General features: G+C 33.8%; 1 protein-coding gene across 35 annotated transcripts in view; it reads left to right on the top strand.

Annotated features, from left to right (window-relative positions):
* Nucleotides 1-26632, top strand: part of runx2b (RUNX family transcription factor 2b) — a 284262-nt gene that overhangs the window by 206624 nt on the left and 51006 nt on the right. For all 35 annotated transcript variants that reach the window (XR_012395445.1, XM_073932312.1, XM_073932283.1 and 32 more), the window contains 3 exons: nt 13627-13877; nt 15255-15411; nt 25226-25330. Coding sequence is in view for 34 of the 35 variants with exons in the window: in XM_073932312.1 (XP_073788413.1) it covers nt 13627-13877; nt 15255-15411; nt 25226-25330 (513 nt within the window). In the remaining variant the exon portion in view is untranslated. The remainder of the gene's footprint in view (nt 1-13626; nt 13878-15254; nt 15412-25225; nt 25331-26632) is intronic.

The raw sequence follows: 26632 nt of genomic DNA, 5'->3' as shown, positions 1-26632 counted from the left end.
ACAATTGTATGGTTGTTTGCATACTTTATTTACTGTTTCATTATTGTTAAATTCAAGTTCACTAGATTTTTTATTATACTTGGTGGTGTGATTTCATTATCATTTATTTTAAATAGTTTAATATTAATTTTAATAATATAATAAAATATTAATAATATTTAAATCATTAAAGCATTGTACATTCTGTCAAATGAGAGTTGTACAGTTCTATTGTATTTTGTAAGCTTAGTTTTACTGTAAATAATAAAATACTATTTATTTTACTAATTTACCATTAAAACCGCAAAGTACATAGTGTATTTTGTATGTAGGCTAGGACGTAACATTTCATAAAATTTCAGCAACAATATTGTTGATATTTTTTAACATACATCTGTTTTTGTTTTGTTTTTTGTTTTTTTTGTTTTTTGTTTTGCATGACATTTTTAGGTGCCATTCACCAAATCATTATGCACTTAAAAAAAAAGATTTCTGGAAAATTGTTGCAACCAATTTATATGGGTTTTTATTCAAACAAAAACAAATTAAGTTGATCATTACTAATTGAATGTTTATATTCAGCGTAAATAAATTGTTTACAACCATTTAATTAAAAAAATGTAAATCAAAGGAATCATCATTGAATAATTTTTTCAGTGTGTTTTCTATCATAAAATAATTGTTTTGTTTTGTTTTGTTTTTTTAATTTTCTTTTACTTTTTTTCATTTATGAAGAAAAAACAATGGCTATTTAAATAAATTGGACACTATATCTATTATATAAAATTTGTAAGATAAAATGATTCATTATAAAGTTATGTCAGATTTTTTTCTTTTTTAAAGCAATTTTTCACATGTACATTGTCATTTTTCTTCAAAGCGACTAATGCGCATAAACAGATGAGGTATATTTTTAAAAGAGTAAGTCTAAAAACTGATTTTTCTTGTCAGTTCCAAGTGCAGAAATCTCGGAAACTCAGGACTTTATAAAAATCTTAGGTTTTCCCAAATGTAATTACTGGACATCTTTGTGATGATGTTAAAGTTCATTTAACTTGTGAAATATAAGACTTGATAATACAGTTAACAGAATTCTGTTTATTGTAGTATACTAGTACAAGAGACTTAATTTAAACAGGTTTCATACTGTTCATCAAGTCAAATAGGATTAGAAATTTAAATTTTAACCCAGGGTTTGAATTGTTAACCATGGCAAGTTTAGGAGTGCTTCAGCATGGGCGGACTGGCCATCTGGCAATTCTGGCAAATGCCAGAAGGGCCGGACCAATTTTTAAATGTGGGCCGGTCAGTTTTTTTTTTTTTTTTTAACATGTATTGTACTTAAGTGCAGACAACTTTTATCACTTGCTAGATGTGATATTATGATGATGATAATAATAATAATAAATGTTAAGCATTTGGCCCAATCGGCAACATAATCAAAATCTGACAAGAATGTCATATTATTTCACCATCTTTAAACCAAAATAAATAGTGAATGTGCGTGTCCGTGGGTGGGGCTGTGTCGGTGTGGTGATGTGGGCTGGTGTGGCTACAGTGCCAGGGCTGAATTTTTGTCCCAGTCCGCCCCTGTGCTTCAGTGTAATGCAAAACTCAGGATTTTGTTTACCAGGACTTAATAAAAATCATCCAATATAAAAGCAAAAAACTGTGATGGACTGAATAGCAAAATTCACATTAGCACATAGCTGCATGTCATTTGCAATTAGGTTTTATGTTTACTTTTGTCCGATGGCCAATCATTGTAGACTTGCGCTTGTTGGGTCGTGACCCACCGATTGAGGACGGCTGATTTATAGTTCCTCAAGGGGAGGGCTACTGTTTTCAAGGTACAGAAAGTTTTCACCCTATTCTCTTGTGATGCGTGATTTATTTTCATTTGATTGGTGAAAATTTTGTTTTATAAAGATCAGACAGTCTTGCCCTGGGGCCACTTACACAATAACATGTATAATTAGTGTAATTAAATGGCCTCCGGGGCTTTTTAATCAGCAAAGTAGGTGGATTTAATTAGACTTAGATGTGTTGCGCATCAAGATCAAAATCTTCATGTCTAGAGGTGGAGCATTTCTAAATGTTTTCTAGTCACAACATCTCTTGCATTTTTTTTAAAATCTCTTTTCATATTCATAATCATAATTTACATGAATATTTATTAATTTAGAAGATGCTTTTAGGGCACATGATAAATGAGCAGGACTAGACTGAATTTTTCTTATATTTATTTCTGTACAGAATTTTGTAAAAATATAAATAAATAATAATAATGATATAAATACAGATTTATACTCAATATTTTTGAGAGTAGAGGAGCTGAAATCCTAACATAAAAATTAAAAATAAATAAATAAAAGCACATAAAAATAAAGTACAATCACAATACTATTACTATAAACTATTTATTTTACATAAACTATAAAACTATTTAAACTATTTATTTTTAATATATACATTAGCATAATACATCCAGGAGACAGAAAATATTACTTTACAAATTGTACTGTACATAATAAATCCACACATTTGCATAATATTCAGTAATAATACTGAAATGAATACAAAAATAGAATAAATATATTTGAAGTCAGAATTATTAGCCCCCCCTTTGAATTTAATTTTCTTTTTAAATATTTCCCAAAGTATGTTTAACAAAGCAAGGAAATTTCCACAGTATGTCTGATAATATTTTTTCTTCCAGAGAAAGTCTTTTTTGTTTTACTTCAGCTGGAATAAAAGCAATTTTTAATATTTTAAACACCATTTTAAGGTTGAAAATATTAGCCCCTTTAAGCTATATATTTTTCCCGATAGTTTACAGAAGAAACCATCATTATACAATAACTTGCCTAATTACCCTAACCTGCCTAGTTAACCTAATTAACCTTAATTACCTTAGTTAATCCTTTAAATGTCACTTTAAGCTGTCTTCAAAATATTTAGTAAAATATTATTTACTGTCATCATGGCAAATATAAAATAAAGTTATTAAAAATGAGTTATTAATACTATTATGTTTAGAAATGTGTTGAAAAAATCTGCTCTCCGTTAAACAGAAATTGGGGAATAAATAAACAGGGGGGCTAATAATTCTCACTTCAGCTGTATATATTTGCTCATTTACACAAGTAAATAAACAGCCTCAACAATGGGCTAAATAAATAATCTGCATGCGGGCCTACAAATAAGGATAAAAGCATCGATTTAATATAGGATTTTTACAATTATGCATGCTGTAAGGATGACAGTTCGTTATGTAAGGTTTTCTTTTTCTTTTTTTACAATACAAACGGTTTAATGTTTAACCCCACCAGTTTATGCAAGCAACACAACACGGTGCATTTGAGACATCTGAGAAGTCTGCAGTTTAGTGCCAAAGAGTCATTTTGTTCAATTCTGAAAATGTCTAGATTGCACTGGTACGTCGCACACAAACCACAGACGTATCAGTCCTAAAAGTGCTGCGATTACCAATAATATAAATTCCCCCAATGGGATTCGGGAAGTCAGTCAAATGTTCCTTTGCAAGTGAGTTTGGCTCAACACCCCAAATTAGATATCATTTAGACATCAAAAAGTGGTGCACATGTTGGCTGCTACAGGAAAAAATGCTTTAACTTTTTGAACCAAAAGACCTGCAAAAGTCATTAATAGATTCAATCTATTGGAACTCGTTCACTTGCAAATCATCCTCAGGGATGTCATTTTTGAATAGTTTTTATCTTACCTTAAAGCATAGGTGTCAAACTCAATTCCTGGAGGTTCGCAGCTCTGCATATTTTTACTTCAACCCTAATCAAACAGATGATCTAGCTAATCATGGTGATTAAGACTACTAGAGACTATTAAACAGGTGTGAGTTGGACTATGCAAAGCTTCGGCCCTCCATGAATTGAATTGAGACCAATGCCTTAAAGGGATAGCTCTCCCATAACGGAAAATGCTGTCATCATTTGGTCACCCATTACTTATTTATCATTATTATCATTATTTAATCAGGGAGTCTAATTGAGATTTAAAACTCTTTTACAAGAGAGACCTGACCAAGGTAACAACCGTACAGTAAAATAATTTTAAAATACAAGACCACCACAAAACAACAACATTTCATCAATCCTATAAGCAAAAACAATTGCATGCTTCCAATACCACTTAATAAAGCCTTTTAAATTCACCAAAAGACACAATTTTATTTAGTTGTAAAACTTTTTGCTAATTATTCCATGCCCAAGGTGCACAATAAGAATTTTTAAGCATAATTTTTTGTCGTTAAACACAAAAGAAGACATTTTGAACAATGTTGGAAACCTGTAATCATTGGCAACCTAGGCCTATTTTAAAAACGTACTGCAATATACATTTCTGGAGAGCACCAAATACATCGCAGGAGCTACGTTTTTTGCTGATTTTGTTTTCGCGAGTCCACCAGAGGCTGCTGTGTACACTTTTTAAATCTCAAATTTCTCTCGCAAGTGCCATTCACGCCTGTGTTCTCGCATAAATCCACCAGAGGCTGCTGTCGACTGACTACTTGACTGACCTATCGACCACCCCATACACCATCTTCCTTAAACCCAACCGACAGTCTTAAAAAGCAATCCAGAAAAACAAAAGCCTTCGCTTTTTACCACATTTTCAGATTTTACCACATTCTCACCCTGTTATTTACTTCTTTATTTTATTTTTTGGCTTCTCTTTTTTTTCTTACCTGGTTTCTGGAAACTTGAACTGGAGACTTGAACCCTGTTGTTGTGGTCAACTCCTCTTTGCGTCTCAAGTCCACCGACGTACATGGCAAGCTACTGAGCAAACTGGTAAAAGCGGGAAAGCTGTCCATGCTGAGGTAAGCAGTCAGCTGGTAAACGTGAAAAGTAATAGTGTCATACTGCCCTGTATCGTTCATTTTAAAGACGAAAAGCAGCCATACGTACCTCTGGCTACATAATTTGCGATCTCCAGAAATGTATGTTGGGCTACGTTTTCAGAATAAGCGTATGTTGGACATCCATAGTTGGTAAAACGAATACTACACTGCAGAAAATGCTGGATTTCACGCATTTGATTTGTGAAGGAATTAAGTTAGCTGATTAGTTTTTACAAATCTAACTGGATTGAACATAAATCAATAAAGTTGTCCCCCTAAAAAAAACTCAAGAATTTTGTTATTTCAGCTCATTTTAAATGAGTAGTTTGAACAAACGGCAAATAATTTTTTTTAAGTGTATAAAAGTCAATGGTTACAGGATTCCTACATTTTTCATCACTTTTGTGTTCAACCGAAAGAAAATTACATGAAACAAGTGAAGGGTGAGTAAATAATGATGGAATTTACATTTTTGGTTGAACGATCCCTTTAAATATCGAAAGAAACGTGTGTGATGTGGACTTGTTACATTTTTGGAGCCTCTTCCAACAGTGTAACAGAGTTCTGGAGTTCAAAGAGGTTGAAAATAATCTGTCCGGGCTGGAGTCGATTCCAAAAGAAAATATTCCCAAAGCCTAAAGTCATTGTGGCAGTATCATTACCCAATACTTGCAGTAGCAATTACCTCCGCGCTATCACATTCAGAGTTGGAGACCGAGAAGACTAAACTTAATTTTTTTTTCTTCAATTTTTTTTTTGGAGGGGAGAGGGGGGGGGTTGTATTACAGTTTTCCCTTAAGCGCCAGGAACGACTAAACTTTAGTTGAAAGAATAGAGAGCTGGACAGGTTTGCTTCCCAAGAGAATGATTCGATTTCGAAGCAAACAATGGCAGCCTTATTTTTATGCAAAAAAAGAAATCTCCGACTGGTAGCCAAGCAAAATCACCTGGTTCCACCGATTTTTGGATGTGCTGGAATAATTCATTTAATCCACTGTTGCGCACATATGGCCAGGTTATATTTTACCCCCTTCCGTGGGTTCACCTTCAACTCTTTGCAGCTGCTGTAATATCCCTTTTTTCTTTCTTTCCATCCAGACTTTTCTCTTTCGAACACCTGAGCACAAGCCCTCCTGCATCCCAACACTGAAACTGTACAGCAGCAAGAGTGATAGTTGATATCTCTCTTGCGACTTGCTTTTTTTTATTTTATTTTGGATACCTGCCTTTTTGGGTTGTCCTCTAAGTTACTCAATCCATCAGTGAGTCGTATTATACAGCCAATAAATCATCCTCAATCTGCTCCGGGATGAGGTGAAATCCCCCCACATAAATCTGCTATTGCTTTTACCTTGCGCACCGAACAGGACTGAGTGAGGATACATGAGAACGGCGTAATAACTATAAATATTTTTCAACCAACCGGGCCGTTTCAGAGAGGAAGTGGAGCCGTGCGATCCGCAGCGGAAGGGAAAAGTGTGAGGTGGAATTCAGAAGGTTAATCTGGTCCAAAATAAGCAGGCTGTTGTACAGAAGTGATACCTGAGCCTTGTCCGGGAGTGCCTCGTGTGAGGGTCCGCTTCAGACTGATCCCTTGATTATTCCTCCGACTCGCCTGAGTAAATCACTAATCCACACTCGCTCAATTACACAGCAGATAGCAGCTGGAAACACAACCGACTTCATGTACATGGAAACGGAAGGCTGCTTTTGTGGGGTGAACGTTTTATGTACAGTCAGAATTATTAGCCCTCTTTATTTATTTGCCCCCTGTATATTTTTCCCCTATAATTTCTCTTTAACATAGAGATGTTAAATGAGCGAACACATTTCTAAACATAATAGTTTTAATAACTCATTTCTAATAACTGATTTATTTTATCTTTGTCAGGATGACAATATATAATATTTGACTAGTTATTTTGCAAGACACTTCTATACAGCTTAAAGTGGCATTTAAAGACTTTTACAGGTTAATTAGGAAGGATAGGGTAATTAGACAAGTCATTGTATAATAATGGTTTATTCTGTAGACAATCTCAAAAAACATTGCTCAAGGGGCCTAATAATATTGATCTTAAAAATGATTTAAATAGCTTAAAAACTTTTTTTCTTCTAGCCAAAATACAACAAATGATCCACGGTCAAATTCCACAGTAGGAAAAGATTACTATAGAAGTTAATGGGAACCGGGAACCAGCAACCAGAATTTTTCAGAATGTCTTAATTTGTGTTCAACAGAAGAAAGAAATTGCTAAATTTTAAGAATGAATATAAAGATTTGTTATAAGACTCATACTCAAAAAATAAAATTTTCAAGATTACGAGAGTGAAACAGAATTTTGTTTTAAAACATATACTAGTGTTACTTTTTTTTCCAAAGTTAAATTGCTTAGAATCAGTAGATACTAAAATACCCAAATAAACAGTGTAATTGTACAGTATACCATAAACAAGCTACACTGTAAAAATAAATAAATAAAATAGCAAGTTTTCATATTTTGTGATTCATGTTTTTGATATTATTATTTATGCTTTTGTATTCTGACACCTTTCTTTTAAACTTAAAAAGTTGGAAAAGTTTACTTTGATGAACATTTGTAATAGTTTAAAGTGATTTATTGTCTGGGTTGTTGCTGTATTTTATGCTGCAAAAACCATGTAATAAGCACATTTTCACATTTTACAAATTAGTTTATTTACATATTATTCCTTGTGCATAATTTAAAGCTAATGAAATGTCATGAGTTTATCAACATCAAAGTCAACAGAGCAGAGATCAACATCCCAAAATGAAATTCACACCCGTAAAGACGGAAAACGAAACATATGTAAACTGTAATTAACAGATTTATTTTACAGTGTATGCTTTTACACACAAAAATAATAAGACAACAAATAAACAGAGGGGCTAATAAATCAGAGGGCTAATAATTCTGACTTCAACATTATATATATTTAGTTTTTTCCTGTACATTGTTTGATTTTGACTTTCAATGTGCTAGTAACCATTGACTTGCACTATATGAATCACCAAGGATCATGGTGTAACCTAAAAAGTTTTATGGTAACACTTTTGATGGTCCATTTGAGTATTAGTAGACTGTCTGCCTAATATCTGTTGATTGCTCCTTCAACAGATATGTAACTGGCTACAAGAAACAAGTATGTCTAGTACACTAACCCCAACCTAACAGTCTACTTATAATCTAATGAGTATTCATTGGCATATAGATGCAATGTAACTTAAATTCAACAAACAGACCATCGAAATAAAGTGTGACCAGCTTTATTTATCTTCTTCTTAAGAAAAAAAGTCACCCACATCTTCGGCGCCCTGAGGGTGAGCAAATTAACAGCAAAATCAGGTTGAACGGTCTCTGTAAAAGCAGAAATTGGCTGAGACTACTGCACAACTAATCGCACGCTTACTTGAAGTCAGGAGGGGACAATAAATCTCCAAGCCATCACCGTGACAATCTCCTATACTTGACTTCAGTGTATTTTAATAGGAGTCTCCGTCACATATTACCAGCCTTTTTATTTCCCCTTATCCCCCCTCACAAGCCGCAAAAGTTCCTTTTCTGTTCCTATTTTTATGTACAAGTGATCTCAATTAAGGACCTCCATGAAGGCTAGAGGCGGCAGACAGTCATGCCAATGAGAGCAAAAAGGAAATTGTCTTTGTAGCCTCCACCACCACCACCCCCTTTCCCCAGCCCTCACTTCTCCATCACCACCACCACCACCACCACAGGCCCCCCACTCCACTTTCCACAACGAGCACAGCGCACATCCAAAAAACCATCATGTTCGTGAAATTTGTGGCCATAACACGGGTCCAAGTCAAGTCCTGAAGGTCTCGTCTGCAGTGGTGATGTCACCAACCAGTCAATGACAAAAACGGCAATTATGGGCTCAGATCTAATCCGGGGCTTGAAAAGATGTTGAGAAGGTCTTCCTGATGAGGTAAGGCCACGAATTTCTGCGTACGAATCATCGCGAGCGTATGCTCTCGCGAAGCGTGCCAAGGATGGAAAGTAACTATTTAAATTTGGAAGCCTCCGCAGCCCCCATCAAATTGCTCCCCGCATAAAGCCATAATTAAGTGTCTCCAAAAATGCACCACTGTGAAATGGAGCCCTGATCCAGGGACTTAAGTGGCTGTACTTTTCCTCTCAGCCGGCGAAAGAATGCAGAAGCAGAGGAAAAACACTCGTGCAGCACGTTACATAATCCCAAGGCTGTATGAATCTGAATTGGACTCATTTGGGTATCGTTAAAGCCCTCGAGCTTGGTGTCTCTTCGTGTTTACATTACCAGTCAACAATGGTTTCTTTGTCCCGTGTCATCACTTGTAATTCACTGTGAGGATTGGGGGGGGGGGGGGGTGTTGCTTGTCTGGTTGTGTTGAAACTGGCGCTGGATTACGCTGTCAACCCTGTTGCGAGTTGGCCATATCTCACCATCAGTAGATAAGGCTTGGGTTACATCGGGCTTATCACATCATCAGCGTTTGAGCTGGTTCGGATCCAACATGAGTGTTTGGTGACAAACCGCTCCGAATACTGCATGCGCCGTAATCCCGGGTTTCTTGCTCGGTGGACGGCTTCTAACCCCGCGTCTTTTGTAGCACATCATAGCCAGCTGTGTGGGCTTCTCTTGGCTCATTAGGAGATCAAACGAGACGCCCGAAAAGAAGTGGGCAGAACTCTCTAGGCACAGTGAGCCACTCCAATCACGTGCTGATATTGCTGGCAGATGGCGGCCATACTGTACCGGCAAAGTGGATTCAGATGTGACAAATGCTCTTTGATATCTCGTTGTGTATATGATTTAGCACGCCTCTCTGTTTGGACATGTCGACAGTCGCTTTATTTCCCCTATTAAGTTTTATTTGCATCATTGCGATGTCGACTGATAGCCACGAATCTTTCGTTTGCTATCCATCTGAAAGGAATTATCAACATCAAATCAATGCAAAAAATAAGACAGAACCATTGAAATAACACACATTACTTTTGTGATTTGAATTACAGCCACTCTGATTTATATTTTAATGAATTGGTAATTGATCTTTAATAACGCCGGCCAATCAAAAACACGTTTTTTGGTGCTTAGGGCAAACGTAGATTGAGTGTAATTCAATCACAACTTGTATAACTCCAATTTTTTTTCTTCCTCTCTCACTTAATGATGTGCCAGATGCCTGTCAGTGCTTCCTGAAGCTTTTTTTTTTTTTTGTATCCCTCCCACATACAAGAGACTCACAATGTACCCAAGAGACCATTGCCACCCCCATTCATGCCACCCTGCAAGACTTTCATATGTGAGCAATGCTTGGCTAAATAGGCTTAAACGTAAAGGATCCAAAAGAGTTTGTTTTTGTCTTCAGTGATTCAAAGGGGCTGTTTTTTTAAATGTTCTAGTTTTGAAAACGCATTTATTTTATAAAAATCCAAACAAAACTGCTCAGGTGTAGCTTAAATAATGTGTCGGTGCTCTTTGAGTAAGGGAATAAAGGGCAAAAATCAGTCCAAAGCTCTCAAAAAATATTAAAAAAGCTTTTATTGAAATTGCTATTCCTTAAAACCGCCGTTTTAAAGAATAGCCATGTCAAAAAAATGCGTTTTTACAGTTTTTACACATTTTTGAGTACTTTGGACTGATTTTTGTTATTTATTTTATAATTTGAAGAACATTTTGTCTTTTGTGGAGTAAAAAGGCTTTGTGGAACCATTAATATCAATAAAAGGTTACATTTTTGGGAGTGTAGCTGAAGTTTTTATTATAAGCAGCTAATAAATTATCACTTTTTAACTTTTAGGGTTTGTTTTCATGGTAAAGTGGTAAATATCTGATAATCAGTATTCATAGATTTATATGTTTCATTCCTTATTACACAATTTTTTAAAAAATATTTAGTGTTTAAGCTTTAAGCCTTTTTTGACTTTCATATGCGAGTACTGCTGGGCTACTTCAACCAGCTTACACATAAAGGATTTAAAAGAGTTTGTTTTTGTCTTAGTGATTTAAACTACTGTTTTTTTTATGGTTCTAGTTCTTTAAAACACATTTATTTTATTTTAAAAAAATCCAAAATCAAACAAAAATTGTTCAGAGGTCGCTTAAATAATGTGTCGGTGCTCTTTAGGTAAGGGATTCATCAGAATAAATAGCAAAAATCAGTCCGAGGCACTCGAAAAATGTGTAAAAAAAATGTAAAGCCTTTATTGACATGGCTATTCTTTAAAACTGCACCATTTTAAGAAATAGCCATGTCAATAAAGACTTTTTGATATTTTTTCTACATTTTTCGAATGCTTTGGACTGATTTTTGCTATTTATTTTATAGTTTGAAGGACATTTTGATAATCCGAAGAACTCCTTTGCACTATAACACATCTTTTGTGGAGTAAAAAGGCTTTATGGAACCATTAATATCAATAAAAGGTTTAATTTTTATGCGTGTAGCTGAAGTTGTTATTACAAGCTGCTAATAAATCATCATTTTTTATTTTGATGGGGTTTTTTCATGGTAAAGTGGCAAATATCTGATAATCAGTATTGATAGATTTGTACGTTTCATTCCTTATTACATTTTTTGTGTGTTTAAGCCATTAAACATTAAACATAAAAGGGAGAGTTCACCCCCAAATTTCAAAGATTATTGACTCTCCGTTCACTTACTCTTTTTGACTTTCTTCTATTAACACAAAAGATGATATTGTGAAGAAAGCTGGAAACCTGCAATTGACTTTGAGTTTTTCCTGCTATGCAAGTCAGTGATTACAGGCTTCCAACATTCTTCAAAATATCTTCAAGAAATTCTTAAAGGATTAGAAGTATTTAACGGTGAGTAAATAGCATTTACTCAACATGTTATGGTGAAATATTCTTTTGAAGCTAAAGCAACACAAACATTAAGCAGAATTTTGATTGACTGCTGCCACTGATTGAACAAAAACAGCCCTGCCAAGAATAATTAGACCTTTTGTTTCCTATTAGGTTTATTGGCCGTGTCTGTGTTCCCGTCAAAAATTATGGACCCATCATTCGAATCGTTTTTTAAAAACGAAACACATTGCAACACTTGGGTTAATCACTATGCGTGAGTCTGTTGAGTCAGAGGGAGAGATTGCCATCTACAGTATCATGAAGAGATGGAGAGTTATTAGATGACATGCATTATAGCTGCACTGCCAGAACATGAAAGACTGTGTATCATAGAATCAAAAGAAATGTTGCTCAAAGGATGTTGAAACGGCAGACTTTAGACTTTATGAGCTTGAGGTGTGTGTAGAAAGTGTATATAATATGAGTCTGAAATATTCTGGCTCACTCAAATTATCCCAGCATGATGCTCTGAGTAACACTTTCTCAGACAGAGATATGAGAGATTGTTCATTTCTTTTAATTGAAGCCATTCGTTTTTGGATAGCAGGGCTCTGTAGTGTTTTAATAATTCAGGTATTTGTTAAACAGAATAATAATGGTGTGACGGTCATTTTTGCTGCCTGCATGATGAATTTTAATGTTCTGAAAATCATGTTTTTTTTTAAAATGACATATTACAGTTTGACAAAACTCATCTATTGAGGGATGTTGTCAAAGTTATAATGATAAAGTATAAATGTATAGCTTGTCAAGTTCAGTGTGCTGATTTTATGTAGAAATATTCACTGTATGATGGATACTTATATTTATATAATTATATAATAATCAAGTAGAAAAATATTTGAATGCCAAAAAAGATCTCTATATAAAAGTATAACTACTTGGTGTGTTTTACTTTAAACAAATCCAAAACTACATTGAGAAGTTCTTGTAATCATTGTGTGGTTTCATTTCTATGTGTGCATATTCCATTGCCTTTGCGTAGGAAAAAATGCTTTGACTAATATAATGATGTCCATTCTGATCTCAAGGAAAACATTAACGTTATATTAAATTTTCTCATAATGCAGTAATTGAATCAATTGAGAACCCAGAGAGGCCATTTATTCTTTTTCCATTCAGACATCATAAGTGATAATAGCCAGTTCTAAACATTCTTACTGTTGATATAAACGCTCATTGTTCTAAAACAAAATGACTTCTGAGTGGCTTCACTTCAGTGACTGCAAGATGTTGGAAACTATATGAACCACAAAAAAGAGAAATCCCCGTCTTCAAAGACCAACCGCATTGGAGGCAACAAACATTGCGCCTCCTGAGCTCTTTTCATCCTTAAAGCCTAATTTGATCCCGCGCGCTCTCGCGGGAGCGCTGTCCTTCTGATCCTATACAACCCAAAGACAAAATATCAGCCATTTATTATCATCTATGTTGATATAACACATATTGTTTATATGCACATAAATCGGACTGTGTCTATGTATTTATTCGGACTTTAAGCGATCGCGTGCCGCTGATAACTCCTATGTTTTTTATTAATTTTTTAGACAGTTTGTCTAATCTGCTTTGATAAGATCCATACCATCCTAAAACTTCTTTTTTTTTGTGGAAACCTGAGTAAACCGTTCAAAGTCTCCTTGTGGCGGTGAATTAAGCGCCTTTTAATACAGGAAACGTAGTTAATGACGACTGCGCGCAAAGCGCCAATTGAAGTGTGCTGGAGTGTGTGTAACCCGCAGCACTTCCCAAACTCATCAGACTGCAGCGCTGAGCGCACGGAGAGGGACTGACGGCGCTCCTTTCACGCAAACGGAGGACATACGGTGCTCTTTGGCTAATTTAGACTGTTGTGATGCGCATTCCCGTAGATCCCAGCGCCGGCCGGAGGTTCAGCCCGCCGGTGTCGGTGAAGATGAACGACGTGAACTCGAATGCAGGACCTCAGCAGCAGCAGGACGGCGCGGTGGTGCCCAGACTCCGCGCGCAGGAGAACCGCTCCATGGCCGAGATCATCGCCGATCACCCGGCCGAACTGGTGCGCACGGACAGTCCCAACTTTCTCTGCTCGGTTTTGCCTTCTCATTGGAGGTGTAATAAAACCCTACCGGTCGCGTTTAAGGTAAGAGCTTGACTTCAAAAGTGCGTATTGGTAATAGTCTAGGACTACATACGTTTGTGTAATGTATTACAAGTGGCTTACTAATGTGAACGCTATAATGTGAAGTATTTGTAGCCTAATATGTATTATGAATAATTTAATCAAGTGAATAATACGAACCCAATGCATGTTAAATTACCTGTGTGGTTTTAGCAATCACTATATTATAATGTTGTAATAGTTAAAAAATCACGTCTAAACAACTTTAACGATAACAGATAATTTAGCAAAATTTGGTTGTATGATTTAGGATAGAATGTTTTATTTCTAAATTGTAGTCTAACTCTTTTACTATCCCTAGAGATAATAAATATTTTAAATCAAGAGTGTAGTCCAATTTTTCACTATTCATCAGACCCATCAGTTTTAATTTACACAAAAGATACTTACATTTTACGATTTTAAAGTCAGTTATAGCTCATTGAATGTGTTTGTCTTCTTCAATTTTGTCAATTTGTCTTGAATAGTTAGTGTGTCAGTAGACTGAATCTTGCCTTTGTACTATATATACTTTTAGTAAGAGCGCGTGAAAAGCATTTTTCTTAATAGCAGAGTAGACACTGGAACACAGCTCTGTTTAATAAGAAATTCTAAAATTGCTCTGGCATTATTCAACGTTTGATGTGTAATTCTGGCCTGTGGCAGAAACATTGCTGTTAGCTCGTGTTTATGGTCAGGCCTGGGCAGGTGTGGTTAGCTATTAGGTAATTGCCAGATTAGTAGCTAGATTAGTAATGGTGAAACAGAGCTGCAAGATGATATACATATATGTGCAAATGTGTTGCCTTAGGTGCAGTATATGCATGCAACACATGTTCAGACTGTTACAAAACTAATGCAATCTAAATTTTAGAAATGTTTAATGATATGACCACACCATAAAACAACTATATGGTAAATAAATCATGACAACATGTTTTTTATGTTAATTGTAACTTATTAAACTAAATTAGTCTCACTTCTAGCTTGTTTTTTTTTAATACAAACTGTTTAATAATTAATTAGTCAGTTTAATGTTATTAAAGTTCAAATGGATCATAAGACTAATTTGATTCAGTTTGCAGTAAACATTTAAGAAAAAGTGTCATTTTTAAAGTGCATGCAATACATTTATATGAAATATAAAAGCATTTATATTTTTCACTGAGGTTTGTAAACAGCAGTAATCATTCATCAGAAACTGCATGCATTAAACATTTCATTAATTTTAAAATAACTTTGCATCATATTTGCTATTGTCTGCATAGTCTTGCTATAAAATAACAATCGCTGAACTTTCTGATGAACAGGATATCTTTCTTGCACAGTTTGAAGCATTGTATCTTGTTCTCTCCACAGGTGGTGGCCCTGGGTGAGGTTCCCGATGGGACTGTGGTCACAGTGATGGCCGGAAATGATGAGAATTATTCAGCGGAGCTCAGGAATGCCTCAGGGGTTATGAAGAACCAGGTGGCCCGCTTCAATGACCTGCGCTTTGTGGGACGAAGCGGAAGAGGTCAGTACATCTTATGATTTTTTTATTTATTTAGTAATAATCATTGCAGTACTTGCTTTGTCATTTAATTTTATGCAAGTTGCATATAATTGATTCTTGTTCAGAATGGTCTATATCAAAAATTAGCTTAACTGGGTGTTTTAAGCTTGCCTACAGCATTTTGGTTATTACCGCTTTCGTTATAGAATATTAGCTACCATCAAACCATGAAATAGCCTAACATGGAAGGATTGGAGTCATGTATATTAAATAATTCATCACTGAAGATGATTGCATGGATACAGGGCACTTAATTATTATTATATAGTGAAAAAAAAATGGATGATTCTAAAATATTATTGTAAATGGATGCGTTGAAATGGAATTTGAGGTATGGAATATTGTTTTTGAGTGCTGAATGAAATAAATATATATAAAGGTAATTGTCACTTTATATCAAAGTCACAAAAGGAGTTTTTCTTGTAATTGGGGGTTACAAACATGTATTTAAGACAGAATTACAGAGATATAAACTCATAATTTTAAGAAAATAAATCAAAATTACTCTAACAATGGTCAGAATTGGCAAATATAAACCCAGAACTCTGACTTGTGTGGTATAAACTTTAAATTCCAACTTATATAGTCTAGTTTGGGGAGGAAAATACATTCTATTTTCTTGAAGCACTTCTTTTGAGACAAACAAGGTACGAATTATACATTGATTATCAGGGGGGTCAACTTTTTGTGTAATTTTAGTTTGTGTAATTCATGCTTCAGTATTTATTTAAATTATATTTAATTTAATAATAAAACATATTTAAGTTTCGTGTTTTCTATTTGTGTTTTATAAACCTAAACGTATTTAACTGTTCTGAGGGACATTTAGTGGATTCTGACCTACAGTATCCTTTGATAAGCTATTTCAGAGGTCAAACTATACAAACTACTCTTGTAATTTGACTTTACTTTTTAGGCTATATGTAGAAACAAGCACTTGTTTTAATGAGAAAACAGTCTTGTGAACACTTACCTTGTCTATCGGTGCTTTAGATCTGCCAGTTTTAGACTGATGAATGAATATTTTCTTGCATAGACTGATTGGAACGATTATGCATCCACAATGGTATGAACTGATGCAGGGGTGCACAAATGTATATGGACTGTTTTTACCAATTAATATTTAAGATACATATTATAAAAAACTATTTCTGTTGGCACAATAGACTATTGCAGTGGTGCCCAAACTCGGTCCTAATGGCCGGTGTCCTGCAAAGTTTAGTTCTATCCCCAGTCAGATACACCTGGGCTAGCTAATCAAGCTCTTACTAGGCTTTTCAAGAAACATCCATTCAGGTGTGTTGAGGCAAGTTGGAGCTAAAATCTGCAGGACAGATATGGTGCGGTAGCATTTCAGGGCGTCCAGAGTTCGAATCCTGGCTCGAGGACATTTCCCATCTCTACCCCCTCTCTCTCTCTCTCCCACTTCGCTTCCTGTCTGAAATACTGCCTACCTATACAACTTGTTTTGACGTCAGTCCCCCCCCCCCAAACCACCCTGTAATTTCAACGCAATCTTACGGTAATTCGTAACTTTTTGATTTAATGGCTAATTCGTATTAATTTGTATGATCTAATTTGTACAATTTAGTATGATTTGCTCCTCACCCAATGGTTGAGTTTAGGGGTGGGGTTGGGTGCCGCGCCTCCTTTTTAAAATCGTAAGATTGAACTTGTACGAATTTGTACAAACTAGCCACTAAACTGTAAAAACGTAAAACACTTACGTTTTCTCATGAGATCAGGGGTGCGTTTCCGAAAACCATCGTTAGCTAACTAAGGTCGCAAGTTGCATCATTACAAACAGTTCGTTGATTTGCCATTTCCCAAATCCAACATTCGTGAACTGCATCGCAAACTTGTACGTTTGCAACTACACCTCTGGAGCTGTAGTTAGAATCATAGTTCCTGGTTGTGTTGTATTTCCAGTTATCCCCCTATGACCTATTCATTTCGAACCTTTCAACATTTAAACTTGGAATTATTTTTTTAAAAAGTCATCTCTCTTAGATATAATTAGCTTTTTTTTTAAAGTATTTTTCACAGTACAGTTTTAGCGATCTTCATATTGACAATTGCGTTCCATTCGCAGTGCACTTTGACAACATTTATGCCATTTTGAACACAGCCATGGCTCATGAGGAAAGCTATAGGCTATTATTTCAAAAGCGGAGTTTACTTTATGTGTCTAAAGCTTGTGAAAACAAAAATATATAGCATATGTTAATGTTTTTAATTTATAGTAGGTTATTTTTTTAAGAAAAGCATCTGTATATGACCTGAGCCTGTTGGTTAACATTTCTGCAGTGGTTTGAATGTGTCAAATTGTAAAAGTAGACTTTTAATCAAACAAATCAGTAAAATAAAAATAAATCAGCAAGTTACCTACTTAATAATTATAAACATTAAAAAACAGATTATTATTATTATTAAGTAGGATATTATTTCATTTCTTAATAAACAGCCTACTGTAAATTACAACAATTAGAGATTTATATATGAGATTAAAATACATGTTAGCTAAGTGGTTTTAGAATGGAATATGGCATATTCTTAGTAATATTTGTAAAGAAAAGATTGCCCCTATCTGTGTTGTTTACATATATTTCAATTAATATGGAAAACGAGTGCATGTTGTTACCAAAACAATTTTTTATTGTGTGTGCCTGTGAAACAATATAAATAGCGAAAAAAAAAATGTTTTTTTTCTTTAAAGAAGTAGTTAATCGACCCTGATTAGAGCGTCATTATGAACGTTTACGTAATAACTAACGTGGTTCAAACAATGGTTTTGAGACAGGGAAACTATGGTTTTGGGAAACACTCATCACTACATCGCTCTTTTCCCAATCGATGCATCATACTATGATAGTTCAGCCGCGAGTTATGTTGTTGTTTGGGAAATGCTCCCCTGCCTGGTAATTCGCAACCTGGTGAAAAGATCACAATTATCAGAAATAAAAATCAGAATTGCTTAATTATGTCTCATAATTAACTTTTTTCAGTGGCAGAAACAAGCTTCCATATATCTATATGGAAATCTTCATCTAGTCCAACTCATACATTGCAAAATATAATGAAAAATATTTGAAATAAGAAATAGTCCAAATGTTGTATTTAAATGCACAATTCAAAGTAAACAACCGTGTTGTGTCAGCAGAATTGAATGTTTATCTCCTAAAATAATTTCAGGTATTTTAGCATCAAAAGGTTTTTCACATCAATCATATTCAAACAATACATTTCATACCAGTTAACCTCAGTTTACACATGCTTAGTATATTACCAGCTGCATTATCGCGCCATGCAATTTTCTATTAAGTTTAACCATTGAATGTTTATCTACACTTGCACAATGTCATGTGGAGAAATCCTCCAGGGAGATTTGGTAACAGAGGCACGCAGTCACACAGGGACACATGACATTCTTAGAATAATTATAGTCAGTCTGTATACAGAGCTATCAGTTACGAGCCAACACCGTTGTGAAACCACATCACCACATTGCCGGTAAGAATGTACTCATTAAATTACAGGTCTGTGTGCGTACTGTGCTAGGGTTTCTCACACCAGAAACGCTAACTTAAGAGACTGCCAGTTCTTTTGTTTTGTTGGAAAATTTGGTTTGGTTTGGTTTGGTTCATTTAATTTAATTAAATTTTTATTTTTATTTTATTTTATTTTATTTTATTTAAATTTAATTTAGTTTAATTTAATTTAGTTTTACTTTATTTATTTTATTTAGTTTAATTTACTTTATTTTATTATATTTTATTCATTTTAATTTAGTTTAATTTAATTTTGTTTTTTGTTATATTTTATTCATTTTAATTTAGCTTTATTTGATTAGCTTATTTTTTTATTTAACTGATTTTAATTTAATTTAGTTTTATTTATTTTATTTTATTTATTTTATTCATTTTAATTTATTTTAATTTGTTTAGTTATTTTTTTCATTTTAATTTAATTTAGTTTTATTTATTTTATTTAGTTTAATTAAATTAAATTTAGTTTAGTTTTATTTCATTTTATTCATTTTAATTTAATTTACTTTTACTTATTTTATTTCGTTAAATCTAATTTAGTTTTATTTCATTTTATTCATTTTTATTTAATTTATTTTTATTTTATTTTATTAATTTTCATTTAATTTAGCTTTATTTTATTTATTTTATTTTATTCATTTTAATTTAACTTAGTTTTATTTTATTTTATTTCATTTATTTTAGTTAATGATTACTAAGACTATGATTTAGAGTTATGATTTAACTCTAAAAATATAATTATGCTACTGCAATACTCGTCTGTCTAGTCAGCAAACAGATAGCCACGCCCCCAAACTTATACCATTGGTCGAGCCAAAAAATAAATAAAAATCAATATAAATAAACCAAAATATCAGAATTTTCAGGAAATCAGTCGAACAATAAATTGACTCGGGTTTTGTTTCAATTAAAGATGTTGACCAAATTTTCATGCATCGTAACATTAAACCTCAATTAAAAAATCTGTGTTGTTCAGGCTTTTTTCACTTTCATGTCTTGTACTTTAACTAAAAACAGTCCAATAAAGGCGGAGCAAAAATAAAATAAAATAATCTGAGCATAATACAAAACGATATACCAAAAAAAGAAGGTAACGTTTTTGGTGTGCAATCCTATTATGCCTTGCGATTGAAAGCTCTTTTGCCTTCAGCACTGCCTTAACCCTTTGTGGCTTAGATCCAACAAGGTACTGGAAATTTGGGTCCGTATTGGCATGATAGCATCACGCAGTTGCTGCAGATTTGTCGGCTGCACATCCATGATGCGAATCTCCCGTTCCACCACATCCCAAAGGTGCTCTATTGGATTAACCTCTGGTGACTGTGGAGGCCATTTGAGTACAGTGAACTCAATGGCATGTTCAAGAAACTAGTCTGAGTGAGAGTGTATATTGTTTCAGTATTGTTCACTCCATCAAAAAGCTTGCTATATTATCTGAAAAATTAATCACATCTGAATTAAAGTAATAAATTATGTAAAATATTCTAAACATTTGCAATCATCATAAACATGGATATAAAAATCAACTCTATTATTTAAAAAACGTCATTAAATAAAGAAGTATGAAACGTTATACAATATAAAAAATATAAAAAATGTTTATTATAAATATGGTAACATAAATATGGTTATTATAAATATGGTAACACAATATGGTTGTATTATTTAATGTAATTACAATGCTAACATGAACAAACAATGAACAATACACTTACCACAGTATTTATTCATGTTTAAATTCATTCATTGTTAGTTCATGAAAACTTAACGATGCATTAACTAATGTTAACAAGCATGAATTTGGATTTTAATAATACAGTAGTAAATGTTGAACTATGATTTATAAATGCTGTACAAGTGTTGTTCAATTATTAGTAGAGATGTGACGATCTTGTATGACGAGATCTGGCAAGATTAAATTGCGATGAGATTTCCTGTCGAGGTGAAAGTTGTCTCGTGAGGTGTGATGTTATGATGGAGCGTGGGGGTGAAATTAGCATTGAAGATCAGAGGCAGGATTGGATTCAAACTGCAAATCAACTGCTTTCCACACACCTGGCAACCCAGGCTGGCCTCAGAGTTGAACGTGTCACTCAGTTGGGCTGGCAGGTGTGACATAACCGCTTTCAGTTCAGCGGCTGCCGCGTCCAACAGAGCCTACAACTGCAGCCACACACATGATGGTTCATAACAATGTGATGGAATAGCACTGCAGATATGCTTAAAGTCATAACCGTTGTAAACACAAATGGAGTTAAGTATTTCTATTTCAGTCACATTATTGAAGTGCAGTACAGACATGTAAAGACCTGAATCAAACTTTTAACTTCGGAAAGGACTTTTAGCTGCATTTTGAGACGGGATAAGACATAAACACGTGGCTGTTTGACACTATTCTCTGCACCTTCCGAGTTTGGTCAGTCATCACATAATCATCATCATCATCATCATCATCACTTAAAACATGTTTATGCTGTCCGGGAAAAGCTTTTTTTTTTTTTTTTTTTATTTCATTCGGCACGTGGTATCAAATTACATTACAAAATACATTACATCCAGTGTTTGCATGTCCTTTATGGCATGGAATTAATTAAAATAGAAATAAAATACCCTTTGTTAGAATTTTTTTAAAAAGTAGCTAAATTGTTTTGCAGTTTGTACTTTATTTATTTATTTATTTATTTAATTAATTAACAACTTTTTTGCTTATATTTAAAATTCTATGTTAAAAGGCTATTTTCCATTCACATAGACTATTAGACAAATATTTTAGTATTTTCATGTTCTTTACATAGAATTCATTAAAATAGAAGTAAAATAACAATCATTACAAACTGATTTTAAAAAATAACACCTAATAGTTTTGCAATTTGTGATTTTTGTTTTCAGTTGAATAAAAAACTATACTCCATTTATATTTCATCATTGAAGATTTCTTTAAAATTTAGTAAAAATCTCGTCACGTGGAGTAAGCGTCTCGTCGAACCCCTATTAGTTCATGTTAGTAAATACATTAACTAATGAAAACCTATTGTGAAGTCTGACCATAAATATTAAGCCTAAATTAATTTCTGAACTGTGTTATACATGTACAAATACTCGCATGGCTCTCTTTTTGGCACAAATCCAAAAATGTGGAACACTTTGCACATGTTTTGCTTGCCTCAAATATAGGTTTCGGATGATACAAAAAATCCTCTGGAAAATATAGCAACAGGAATCATTTGCTCGGTTCATTCTTAAAGCCTCATGTTTTGTGACACATGAGGTTTTCTTTGATTTCCAGGAGATTCCAGGACACGGTGACATGCTATATATTGTGTTACCAATAAGTTCAAATTATTTTCGCATTATGAGCGGCATTTGGTCGTATTTAATTATGTTTTATGGTCCCAAGTCTTGTGAAATCAGTGTCAGCAGATCCACGCTGCTGTGTGGTGCTGAGATTCCACTCGTCCTGCCAGCTGTTTCCCAGCGCTGCCAAACTCTTCCACCCACTGCTTCCCGTCTCCCCAGCAAACCAGCCGCATTCATGAGTAGCAACCATCCGAGCGTCATGTTAATCCCTTGTTCCCCCGTGTTAAACCGCCAGAGAGCACAAATTGTCTGGAAACGGTGTTTAAGGAAGTGAGCTGTCTAGATAGCCGATGCCACAGTGTAGCGTTGCACAATTTCCCAGCAGCCCAGCGTTCTGTTTGTGATTGCACTTCTGAGGGTGTTAGAATTATTATGTAAGTCAATATTTTGATTATATTATTTACCCAAATACATAAATGTTAAAACGCTATTTATTTGTTGTACAATAATATACGCATTAATGTTTTTAAAAGTAGTATTGGAAGTTATAAACGTCTTCTATTCTAATGTGCACATTTAAAGCGACAATTTTACCCAGAAAGGGAAATTCTGTCATCATTTGTACATCCTTCACTTGTTCCAGATCAGTTTTAGGACTTGTTTTGTTTTTCTGTTGAATGGAAAAGAAGATATTTCGAGGAATGTTGGAAACTGGTAACCACTGACATCTATAGTGGAAAAAGCTAATATTATGGAAGTCAATGGTTACCGGATTCCAACATTCTTCAAAATATCTTCTTTTCTATTCAACAAAACAAAAAAAAAATGGTTTGGAAGTCAAGAGTGATTAATTATTTTGGAAGTCAGTATTTTAATCTTATTATTTTTCTCAAACACATTGTACCATTTCCAAATCACATAAATATTAGAGACGCTATTAAATTTATTAAATTATAAAAAAACAAATACAAGATTGAACTGTTAAAAAAACTACTGGGTACTTATGTTTAGTTGAATAAAGTTAACTGTATAAGTCCTTTGTAACTTACGTTACATTAAAAACTTAAGACATCAAGTTAAATCTCGTATTAGCTGCATGTGACATGTTTTTTTGTTTCTCTTATTTAAAAAAAGTTAATTATGTTTAATTTTTATATAAAATATATTTGACCATGCATTAACATCTGATGGGTTATTTCAGCAGGCACGAGATTCTTAAAGATGACCCATATATTTATTTATTTAATTTTGCAATTGAATAAAAATCTATTTTCCGTTCATATATTAACAAATATTTTGCTAATATTTAAAATTCTATATTATAAGGCTATTTTCCATTCACATAGGCTATTAGACAAATGTTCTTTTTCTTTTTTTGTCTAATATATGAAAATAAGCTTTATGTGCTTTACTCCATAGAATTCATTAAAATAGAAGTAAAATAACAATCATTACAAACTATATATGTATTTAAAAAAGTTAATTGTTTAATTTTTATATAAGATACTGTATATCTGACCATGCATTAACATTATTATATATATATATATATATATATATATATATATATATATATATATATATATATATATATATATATATATATATATATATATATATATATCTTTTAAGAATGTTTTTATCTTTTAAGAATGTTTATTTTAGGGGGGTTCAGCTCCTTATGAGGTAAAAAATTAATTTATAATTTTAAAATATAATTTTATTACCTATAATCATAATAATTTTACATATACAGTTGAAGTCAAAATTATTAAAAGCTGTTTTTTCATTTTTTGTAAAAACCACTTAAGGTTATTATTGTTAGCACCCCTGAGCAATATGGGGGGCGATCAAGAGTTAATTAGCAAGGTCAAACCCCCCTGGAGTCAGGATGACAAAACAACTGATTAAGAAGAAAATATAGTCACTGCAAAATTCTTTAAGAATTGGGTGTGAAACCATAAATTCAACCATCAGTAACTCTTTATTTTCCAGTTCACCACTTTTCCAAAAATGGAGCCTGATTAGACTCTCTAGATATACAAGGTGTCAGGTTATTAAAGCTTTTTTAAAGGTCCCATGAAGTTCTTTGAAACGTGAATGTGTTTGGTTGATGTTTGACATAATCTCAACTGAAACATAAAGAGGGTTGGGACAAAGTGTAGCCCCTCCCCTTTTTAAAAGCAAATGAGGAGCGCCTTGAAGGGGGCGGGGCATGTCAGATTCTAAAGAGCATTTGATTGGTCAAGATTTGATGAGAAGCTGAAGTATGAGGTGACGTGAATGAAACTGTTGACCCATTTAGGCGGAAGTGACAAACTACCAGCTTTACATGTTTATATCAGTTTTAGATCTTCTAAACATGAATTTTGTCATTGTTTTGGAGCACACTAGCTTATAGATATCCTTAAAACTAACAATACTGATACCAACAGTCTAAAAAACTTTCACTTTAATTTCATGGGCCCTTTAAAGGAATAATTCATCCAAAAAAATGAAAGTTTTGTCATTATGTACTCATCCTTCACTTGTTCCAAACCTGTATGAGTTTCTTTTTTCTGTTGAAGATAAAATAATAAAGAACTTTGGGGGAAAAGCAGCCATTGACTTCCATAGTATTTTAGTTCCTATGTTTTCCAGCATTCCTCAGAAAATCCTCTTTTGTGTTCAGCAGAAGAAAGAAATCCATAAAAGGTTGGAACTACATGAGTGTAATTACATAATGAGGAAATGTTCATTTTTTTAGGTGAACTATCCTTTTAAGAATTATATAGTTTTGAAGTGGAACTGGTGAAAAACACATGATCAAGACACTGACTAGCACGATTACACACCCACTGTAAAATAAAGCAAGTCCTTCGATCATTAGAATGATCTCTCAGTGTTGCCCTGACAGCAAAGTAAAGCCCTTAAATGTTTCTGTGTCTGCACAGGGAAGAGCTTCACCCTGACGATTACAGTATTCACAAACCCACCGCAAGTGGCCACTTACCACAGAGCCATTAAGGTCACGGTGGACGGACCGCGCGAGCCCAGGAGTGAGTACACCTTATATTACATACTGCTGTGACTAACCACATCCATGCGGCCTGTCATCACGCTCACCTCTCTGTCGGGCCGCAATCGCACCTCATCAAAGGCCTGCGGTCGGCCCATGCATGCGCCGCTGATTGATTTATTTATTTTTTTGATTTCAACCTCAATCTGACGTCATGAAGTCATCGTGTAGAGGTCTGGGGAGCAGATTGATGACTCGAAGTGTGCTTTGAATAGACTGTTGACTTGGTTTCGGGATTGGTTTTAATGTTGGGGACTCGTGTGTGTGACTTTTGAGCTTTATGGTTAAGCAGGCGTATGGTTATGGTTAAAAGTAAGTAACGTGCTCTGCATTAGTCATGAAAATAAACAGTTTGCTGAATTCATTGGCTGCATATAAAATTAAGAGACCACTTTAAACAACCTTACATGGGTTATAGTTAAGGGTTTGACTTTTTTGCAGTATTTCAATGTTTTTGCAGATATGTTTATTCATTTTTAGACAACACAATAGAACTGTTCTAACTTTAAAAGAGGTAAGAAATCAATATCTGGTGGAATAACCCTGATTTTCAGTCACAACAACTGAAAACAATGTTATTTTGACTAATTTTCTGCAGTTATGGCAATATTTTTGATTTGAAATTTGGAAGAAATGTTACAGAACTTATTATTAAAATATATAAATATTAACCGTTTACTCTAAAACATCCAGAGAATCTGAGAGTGGTGTCTATCTAATTTATTTATTTACTTTCTTAATCACAGGAATCTTCACAGCATTGCAAAAAATGAATAAATAAATAAAGAATTTTTATTAATATATCTATATCTCTGAGTGGATATTTAATGAAAAAAAAAACTATTTTTGCTAAGTGAACATGTCTGTGATTGGAAAGGAAGCCTTCGTTATTTGGTGAAAAGCATGTAACGTGCTCCGCATTAGTGATCAAAATAAAGAGTTTACCGCCTTAAACATCTTTTTATAGTTTACAGTTATGGGTTTGAGCTTTAAAACTTTTGCAAATAGGTTCATTTAATTTATATTGATATTATTTTCAACTTCAATAAGGTAAGAAATCTATATTTGGTGGAATAACCCTGATTTTCAGTCACAACACGTGACAATTTTGACCAATTGTTACTTTCTAATTATGGCAAATTTTGAAGAAATGTTACAGGACTTAAATATTAACATTTTACTCCATGCCTAATACTTCTATAGAATTTAGGAATTTAATAAGTGGTATCTGTTTATATGTTTTAACACAGCTTGAACTGTTTAGAATAATATGGAACTTTCC

This window comes from Danio rerio, chromosome 20, assembly GCF_049306965.1.
Source record: "Danio rerio strain Tuebingen ecotype United States chromosome 20, GRCz12tu, whole genome shotgun sequence".
NCBI lineage: Eukaryota > Metazoa > Chordata > Actinopteri > Cypriniformes > Danionidae > Danio > Danio rerio.
This window is presented reverse-complemented; position numbering and strand designations above follow the sequence as displayed.